Source organism: Salmo trutta, chromosome 29 (assembly GCF_901001165.1).
Source record: "Salmo trutta chromosome 29, fSalTru1.1, whole genome shotgun sequence".
NCBI classification, from domain to species: domain Eukaryota; kingdom Metazoa; phylum Chordata; class Actinopteri; order Salmoniformes; family Salmonidae; genus Salmo; species Salmo trutta.
In genome coordinates this window covers 13,641,456-13,651,455 of record NC_042985.1, presented here as the reverse complement: position 1 = coordinate 13,651,455, position 10,000 = coordinate 13,641,456, and the positions used below count along the sequence as shown (strand labels likewise).

The 10,000-nt window shown below is 42.1% G+C and overlaps 1 protein-coding gene across 1 annotated transcript in view; it reads left to right on the top strand.

The window, feature by feature from the left end:
- Positions 1 to 7,607, top strand: part of LOC115166957 (fibrillin-1) — a gene marked incomplete at its 3' end in the record, with an annotated part of 21,737 nt that extends 14,130 nt beyond the window's left edge. Inside the window, 3 exon segments of the mRNA XM_029720933.1 lie at positions 2,874 to 2,972; positions 6,989 to 7,084; positions 7,512 to 7,607. Coding sequence (XP_029576793.1) covers positions 2,874 to 2,972; positions 6,989 to 7,084; positions 7,512 to 7,607 — 291 coding nt within the window.
- Positions 7,608 to 10,000: the final 2,393 nt, after the last annotated feature.

Sequence of the window (10,000 nt, the reverse complement as noted above, 5' to 3'; positions counted from 1 at the left end):
GTACTGTATGTCTTATAGTAATATACCTCTGTAGGTAAGGCAGGGTGTACTGTATGTCTTATAGTAATATACCTGTTTAGGTAAGGCGGGGTGTACTGTATGTCTTATAGTAATATACCTGTTTATGTAAGGTAGGGTGTACTGTATGTCTTATAGTAATATACCTCTGTAGGTAAGGTGTACTGTATGTCTTATAGTAATATACCTGTTTAGGTAAGGCAGGGTGTACTGTATGTCTTATAGTAATATACCTCTGTAGGTAAGGTAGGGTGTACTGTATGTCTTATAGTAATATACCTGTTTAGGTAAGAAGGTTGTACTGTATGTCTTATAGTAATATACCTCTGTAGGTAAGGGAGGGTGTACTGTATGTCTTATAGTAATATACCTCTGTAGGTAAGGCAGGGTGTACTGTATGTCTTATAGTAATATACCTGTTTAGGTAAGGCGGGGTGTACTGTATGTCTTATAGTAATATACCTCTGTAGGTAAGGTAGGGTGTACTGTATGTCTTATAGTAATATACCTCTGTAGGTAAGTAGGGTGTACTGTATGTCTTATAGTAATATACCTCTGTAGGTAAGTAGGGTGTACTGTATGTCTTATAGTAATATACCTCTGTAGGTAGGGTGTACTGTATGTCTTATAGTAATATACCTCTGTAGGTAAGGTAGGGTGTATTGTATGTCTTATAGTAATATACCTCTGTTGGTAAGTAGGGTGTACTGTATGTCTTATAGTAATATACCTCTGTAGGTAAGTAGGGTGTACTGTATGTCTTATAGTAATATACCTCTGTAGGTAGGGTGTACTGTATGTCTTATAGTAATATACCTCTGTAGGTAAGGTAGGGTGTATTGTATGTCTTATAGTAATATACCTGTTTAGGTAAGGCAGGGTGTACTGTATGTCTTATAGTAATATGCCTGTTTAGGTAAGGCGGGGTGTACTGTATGTCTTATAGTAATATACCTCTGTAGGTAAGGCAGGGTGTACTGTATGTCTTATAGTAATATACCTCTGTAGGTAAGGCAGGGTGTACTGTATGTCTTATAGTAATATACCTCTGTAGGTAAGGTAGGGTGTACTGTATGTCTTATAGTAATATACCTGTTTAGGTAAGGCGGGGTGTACTGTATGTCTTATAGTAATATACCTCTGTAGGTAAGGTAGGGTGTATTGTATGTCTTATAGTAATATACCTCTGTAGGTAAGGTAGGGTGTACTGTATGTCTTATAGTAATATGCCTGTTTAGGTAAGGGAGGGTGTACTGTATGTCTTATAGTAATATACCTCTGTAGGGTAGGGTGTACTGTATGTCTTATAGTAATATACCTCTGTAGGGTAGGGTGTACTGACTGTCTCATAGTAATATGTCTGTGTATGTAAGGCAGGGTGTACTGTGTATTGTTGAGTATAGTATGATGAGTGCTTGTAACACTATGAGGTTAGTGTGTTTGTGTCTGAGCCAGGCTGGTGGGCGGGCCCGAACCCGGTCCTGTTCCAGAACGCTGTGGTTCTGGCCCACAATGTCCTGTGGCGCAGTAGGGAGGCGGTGCAGCTCTCTCTGTGGGCAGCTAGCGCTGTTTATCCAATTAGCTTAGCCAGACACAGCGTGGCTCTGAGATAACTAACTCATTAATACTTAGCTATCCGGTCATACTCTGATGAGACTGGAAATCAAAACCTACTGAAGGTGTTTAACCCTCAAGCTACCAATGACCCCAGTCTGTAGGCTACTTACTATAGAGTATGTGCGTGGGACCAACATGATATGCTATTAAGCCAGGGTTAAAGTGAGCCTGAACTGTTCAGATCAGAGAAGTGAAACAGTGAAGTGATACTTCAGTCAAATGAAAGGTGATGTCAGTTTGTCTCCTGAGTCTGAATGGGTCTGCTCTCTGAGATGTTGTTTTGCCCTGGCCAGAGTAGCAGGCATCTCTCTCTCTCTCTCTCTCTCTCTCTCTCTCTCTCTCTCTCTCAGGAAAGCAGGGAACTTGTATCAGAGTTGGGTTCAGGAAGCCCGTAGCAGGGTGGTGGGTTGCACAGGACTGTGTGATTGGGATTGTGATTGCAGCCTGTTTGCCTGCCTGCCTGCCTGCCTGCCTGCCTGCCTGCCTGCCTGCCTGCCTGCCTTCCTCTAATGACGTTGTTTAGCAGTGGAGTCTTGGGACACAGGGTCACTCTCCCCATGCTTCCTGCCTCCCTCTACCTGACTGGGGGGGGGGGGGGTTGCTATGGTAGCAGGAGGGATAGGGGTGGGTGTACCAGCTCCAGGCTGCCTTCCTGAATACAGTCGTTAAGTCTGTACTGTATGTCCACCCAAAAGTAGTGAATACTGGGTAAAAAATAGCAGCGCAGCAGTCCTACCAGATGGGCACCAGTATTACAGTACTAAACCCAGCCCAACCATGATGAGGGCTGAGCAACAGAACACACATAACTGGCCAGCAGGAGTTTTATGTTTCAAATGAAAGCTCCTGATGAGGTCTCTCTTCTGGTTAGCTGGGATGTTCAACTACACAGTGAGAGACTGAAGGGGGAGAAGCTAGTGACAGCCAAGTGACCCTTCTATTGTAGACTAGAGGGACCAGAGTTTTTCCTAACCAGGTAACCTGACCTGTACAAACTCTAGGCCCTATGGGCATAACATTTGAATGTGCTCTCCTGTAAGATCAGGAGAATCTCTGTAATATACTCCTCATAATCAACTCAGATGACTGGGTTTCTAGATCCATGCAGACTGTGTGTGGTTAGGAGGTGTGTGTGTTGTACTGACGTGTGGTCTGGGTTTCTAGATCCATGCAGACTGTGTGTGGTTAGGAGGTGTGTGTGTTGTACTGACATGTGTTGTCTCTCTGGTCCTCTGCAGCCATCTGTCGGAGCTCGTGTGGAGACGGGTTCTGCTCCAGACCCAACATGTGTACCTGTCCCACAGGGTCCATCGCTCCTTCTTGTGGATCCATGTCAGGTACTGTCAGACCAACAGCAGAGCAGAACAATAATCTACAATGATGTACAACAGAGCAGAACAATAATCTAGAATGATGCAGAACAATAATCTATAATGATGTACAACAGAGCAGAACAATAATCTACAATGATGTACAACAAAGCAGAATAATAATCTAGAATGATGCAGAACGATAATCTACAATGATGTACAACAGAGCAGAACAATAATCTAGAATGATGCAGAACAATAATCTAGAATGATGTACAACAGAGCAGAACAATAATCTAGAATGATGTACAACAGAGCAGAAGAATAATCTAGAATGATGTACAACAGAGCAGAACAATAATCTAGAATGATGCAGAACAATAATCTAGAATGATGTACAACAGAGCAGAACAATAATCTAGAATGATGTACAACAGAGCAGAACAATAATCTAGAATGATGTACAACAGAGCAGAACAATAATCTAGAATGATGCAGAACAATAGTCTAGAATGATGTACAACAGAGCAGAAATAATAATCTAGAATGATGTACAACAGAGCAGAAGAATAATCTAGAATGATGCAGAACAATAATCTAGAATGATGTACAACAGAGCAGAACAATAATCTAGAATGATGTACAACAGAGCAGAAGAATAATCTAGAATGATGTACAACAGAGCAGAACAATAATATAGAATGATGTACAACAGAGCAGAAGAATAATCTAGAATGATGTACAACAGAGCAGAATAATAATCTAGAATGATGTACAACAGAGCAGAACAATAATCTAGAATGATGTACAACAGAGCAGAATAATAATCTAGAATGATGTACAACAGAGCAGAACAATAATCTAGAATGATGTACAACAGAGCAGAACAATAATCTAGAATGATGTACAACAGAGCAGAACAATAATCTAGAATGATGTACAACAGAGCAGAACAATAATCTAGAATGATGTACAACAGAGCAGAACAACAATCTAGAATGATGTACAACAGAGCAGAAGAATAATCTAGAATGATGTACAACAGAGCAGAACAATAATCTACAATGATGTACAACAGAGCAGAACAATAATCTAGAATGATGCAGAACAATAATCTAGAATGATGTACAACAGAGCAGAACAATAATCTAGAATGATGTACAACAGAGCAGAAGAATAATCTAGAATGATGTACAACAGAGCAGAACAATAATCTAGAATGATGCAGAACAATAATCTAGAATGATGTACAACAGAGCAGAACAATAATCTAGAATGATGTACAACAGAGCAGAAGAATAATCTAGAATGATGTACAACAGAGCAGAACAATAATCTAGAATGATGTACAACAGAGCAGAACAATAATCTAGAATGATGTACAACAGAGCAGAACAATAATCTAGAATGATGCAGAACAATAATCTAGAATGATGTACAACAGAGCAGAAATAATAATCTAGAATGATGTACAACAGAGCAGAAGAATAATCTAGAATGATGCAGAACAATAATCTAGAATGATGTACAACAGAGCAGAACAATAATCTAGAATGATGTACAACAGAGCAGAAGAATAATCTAGAATGATGTACAACAGAGCAGAACAATAATATAGAATGATGTACAACAGAGCAGAACAATAATCTAGAATGATGTACAACAGAGCAGAATAATAATCTAGAATGATGTACAACAGAGCAGAACAATAATCTAGAATGATGTACAACAGAGCAGAACAATAATCTAGAATGATGTACAACAGAGCAGAACAATAATCTAGAATGATGTACAACAGAGCAGAACAATAATCTAGAATGATGTACAACAGAGCAGAACAACAATCTAGAATGATGTACAACAGAGCAGAAGAATAATCTAGAATGATGTACAACAGAGCAGAACAATAATCTACAATGATGTACAACAGAGCAGAACAATAATCTAGAATGATGCAGAACAATAATCTAGAATGTTGTACAACAGAGCAGAAGAATAATCTCGAATGATGTACAACAGAGCAGAACAACAATCTAGAAAGATGTACAACAGAGCAGAAGAATAATCTAGAATGATGTACAACAGAGCAGAACAATAATCTAGAATGATGTACAACAGAGCAGAACAATAATCTAGAATGATGTACAACAGAGCAGAACAACAATCTAGAATGATGTACAACAGAGCAGAACAATAATCTAGAATGATGTACAACAGAGCAGAACAATAATCTAGAATGATGTACAACAGTGTCTATCAACCGTATCTCTACACATTCAGATAGAACACTGCTTTACAGGGACTGGATTCAGTCTGTAGCGCCGAACATCTGCGTTGTAGCGCGGTTGAAATGTGAAGGTCATTTTTGATTGAGATGACATATAGAGCGTTTACTGTGAATGCGGTCTCCGCAAAAGCGGCTATAACGCTGATCTACTGAATGAATCCAGCCCTTAGTTTCCCTGTATGAGCCAGATAGATGTGAACTGTGTTCTGGAAGGAACAGCCTTATCCCCAGGCCCACCACACCCCAGCCCACATCTGACTGTAGTCTATCACCACCTTACTTTAGCCTGGTATCCGTTCTTCCATTTCAAAAGCCTTTCACTGCCTTTACTAACAAGGACTTCAACATATGAAACAGATAATAGATATTCTAGATCCATGTATCAGAAATGTTTCTTGGACCCAGTCAACCAAGTCTAGATCCACCACACCCCACCCCTCTGCTTCCCTCTAACTCTCCTCTGTGGATTTAAAAAAGAGACCCACTGTTACACATCACTGAAGTCTGCAACATGGGAACCGTCATATTTGTAATATTTTTCCCGCAGGGCAGCATAAACAATGTCTGGTGTTGAGAGGTGTGAAACAGAGAACTCAGACGCAGAAATCTGTTCTGTTTCCTTCTCTGGAGAACTGAGATTCAGAGTTCCAGAGTTAGAGAGCTGAGAGCTGCAGGGCTGGGCTGTTAGAGCTGATGGACTAGGAGGGAGGGTGGGCGGGAAGGAGGGATGGAGGGAGGAGGGAGGCTGTTGTTTTGGCAGTGATCGCTACAGTCCAGATTGTTTTGTGGTTTCTACCATGACTATTGGATGATGTCATATCCTGTCTCAGGGTTCTCCCTCCTGGTCGTGTTAGAGTGTGTGTGCTGGGAGCAGGGTGGTGTTCAGTAGGGCACACCGTAGCAAAATACTTTGATAGTACCTCCCTGTTTCACTCTGTTTTAAAAAGTGTTCTCCTGTTTCTTGCCTTACTGAAAAGACTAGCTGCACAGAATGTAAAATATGCAACGACACTCCACCAAAACTTAACATAACTCTCCAAAACAACCCACCATACAGCACAGAGCTCATGAAGAATTGATCTCTTTTGCCGTGCCGCTCTCCCTTGAATAGCAGCTGAACTGTGAAAGCTGATTGTTCAGTCTCAGGGCAGAATGGGTGTGTGTGTGTTGGAAGAATTCCATAGTCAACATCTACTAATCCTTGTTGCAGTGTTGAGTAGAGCAGCTCAGAGCAGTGTTGGGCCGTGTGCTCATCTGTTTTCACACAATCAATTTGAGTGAATATTATATCTGAATGGGATTTATGATAAACACAATTCGGAGGGAATCTTGGTGCGTTTGTACTGAAAGTGTAGCCCTATCTGTGTGTTTGTGTTGTAAGCTTAACCTGGTGTGTGTGTGTGTGTGTGTGTGTGTGTGTGTGTGTGTGTGTGTGTGTGTGTGTGTGTGTGTGTGTGTGTGTGTGTGTGTGTGTGTGTGTGTGTGTGTGTGTGTGTGTGTGGGACTGGGTCTGGTGTGGGTGTATGGGTTTTGTATACTGACTGTAACAAACCCCCCCTCACTCCCTTTTTCTCTCTCTCTCTCTCTCTCTGTCTCTCTCTCTCTGTCTCCCCCCTTCTCTCCATCCTCTCTCTCTCTCTCTCTCTCTCTCTCTCTCTCTCTCTCTGTCTCCCCCCTTCTCTCCATCCTCTCTCTCTCTCTTCTCGTGTATCTTCCTTCCTCTCTCTCTCTCTCTCTCTCTCTCAACCCCCACCAGTCCAGAACTGTAACATCCGCTGTATGAATGGTGGGAGCTGTGCTGATGACCACTGCCAGTGTCAGACAGGATACGTGGGAAACCACTGTGGTCAACGTAAGAACCACTATATGCACACTATACAACCAATACACAACTATTACACAACCTCTACACAACCACTATATACACACAACCACTATATACACACTATACAACCAATACACAACTATTACACAACCTCTACACAACCACTATATACACACAACCACTATATACACACTATACAACCAATACACAACTATTACACAACCTCTACACAACCACTATATACACACAACCACTATATACACACTATACAACCAATACACAACTATTACACAACCTCTACACAACCACTATATACACACAACCACTATACAATCAATATACAACCACTATACAATCAATATACAACCACCTGTATAAACACTGTATAAACCCTATAGATGGGATCCTAACCTGAGATCTCTGGTGTATTTCTGTCTTTCTCTCTCCCATGCAGCGGTGTGTGAGACAGGTTGTCAGAATGGAGGACGGTGTGTGGCTCCTAACCGCTGTGTTTGTACCTACGGCTTCACGGGGGCACAGTGTGAGAGAGGTAGGATCACAGTGGTCATTTATACCTCTGTCTGTCTGTCTGTCTGTCTGTCTGTCTGTCTGTCTGTCTGTCTGTCTGTCTGTCTGTCTGTCTGTCTGTCTCTGTCTGTCTGTCTGTCTGTCTGTCTGTCTGTCTGTCTGTCTGTCTGTCTGTCTGTCAGAATTGACATTTTCTTACTTCAGAATGAGGACAGCTGACAGTGTTGATAGCGTGACATGTTTGCTTCACACACAACAGTCTGTTTTATTGGCCAGAATATGGTTTGTTGTTGAACGCTGCGCCTGTCACGCTTGTGTTCCTAAATGACGGTTATTTTCCACATCTGCTGAAAAACTGAGGTCTGGAAAATGTCCAGGCCTATTGGATGTTTACTGTTGGTTGCCCCCACCAGCGTCCTGGTGTGCTCTGAACTCTGGTAAAAAAACTATGAAGTTACTATTGGGCCAGTATTGCAAATAAAGATAATGCTATTGAAAGCAAGACATAAAAAACAGAAAGTACTTCAGTAAGCAGAGAGGCTCTATATAAATTCATTCCATGTAGGCAGGGTTTAGAGGGTAGCATAGTTGATGCATCCTTATTGGTCAACCAGTTTTGGAGTAATAGCTCCACTTCATGTTATGATAGGTGGGATTGTTAATGACACAGAGAAAGACTAGAGGGAAGGGTGCCCCTAGTGGCCGCCAACACCACATCCAGTAACATCTGGTCTCCCATCCAGGGACCAACTAGGACCAACCCTGCTCAGCTCCAGAGGCAAACCAGCAGTGGGTGCCGGGTGGTATGCTGTTGGAATGAATGTGCCAAACTTGAAACGGCATAAAAATAATTGTAGGCAAAGAGGAAGGCATTTGATCACAATCAAGTTTTTATTGAAAATGGTTCATTTAAAACTATTGCATTTATTTAAAATTCATTTGTGTGCGCATTTAAAAATGATACTTTTGGATTTATGTTTTGCTTTCAATATCATTGTTATTGTTTGCAATACTAAGAATTTTGTTCTCGATTTTAGAAGCTTTTCTTGATATTAATGACACAAAAGTAACTCCTTAGAAAACATGCACACACACACATGCTTGCATGCGCACACACACACACACACACACACACACACACACACACACACACACCCACACACACACACACACACACACACACACACGCGCACACACATACACACACACACATGCACACACATTATAACACGCAACACATACTGTATACACACACGCGCACATGTGCACACACACAAAAATGCACACACGCACACGTAGTCACACACGCACACGTGCACACACATATACACACACACGATTGCACGCACACATATACACACACACACACACACGTGCACACACACACACACACACACACACACAAGAGGAGATGCAAGACGTACGCAGGTCTCTGTCTCTAGCGATGGTATGACCCCTCGAGGTCGTAGCAGTGACCTTGTAAAGATAATATTTAGTTTAACAGCAGAACACTAATTGCTGTCCTCCTCACACACAGATGGGCTGCGTCTTAACTCTGAAATGGCCCCCTTGCCTCTGCTACTTTCCTTCAGGGTTACTGATAACTGACAGGATAGATTTGGTTCTAGGGAGAAGCTCTCTGTTTATCTGAAATGATTTGGTCCTTCCCCTGCTCAGATAGAGCTGACACAGGGTACAATGTGTGTGTGTGTTCTGTGTGTGTGTGTGTCTGTCCCTAGAGACTGTCCCACCCTGATACTGGGCTTAGAACTCAACCAGCTGAGGAACACATGCACACACACACACTCAAACACGCACACACATACATACTGTACATACTGCTTGTCCAACATCTCATTCCAAAATCATGGCCATTGATATGGAGTTTTGTCCCCCTTTGCTGCTATAACAGCCTCCACTCTTCTGGGAAGGCTTTCCACTAGATGTTGGAACATTGCTGCGGGGACTTGCTTCCATTCAGCCATAAAAGCATTAGTGAGGTTGGGCTCTGATGTTGGTCGATTAGGCCTGGCTCGCAGTCGGCGTTCCAATTCATTCCAAAGATGCTTGATGGGGTTGAGGTCAGGGCTCTGTGCAGGCCAGTCAAATTCTTCCACACCGATCTCGACAAACCATTTCTGTATGGATCTCGCTTTGTGCATCGAGGCAGGTAGTTTAGTGGTTGGAGCATTGGACTAGTGACCGAAAAGGTTGCAGGACACACACCCTTCCCTGAGCTGACAAGGTGAAGGTCTGTCGTTCTGCCCCTGAACAACCTACTGTTCCTAGGCCATCATTCAAAATAAGAATTTGTTCTTAACTGACTTGCCTAGTTAAATAAAGGTAAAAAAAAAGATTTAAAAAAGTGTCATGCTGAAACAGAAAAGGGCCTTCCTCAACAGTTGGCACTATGCA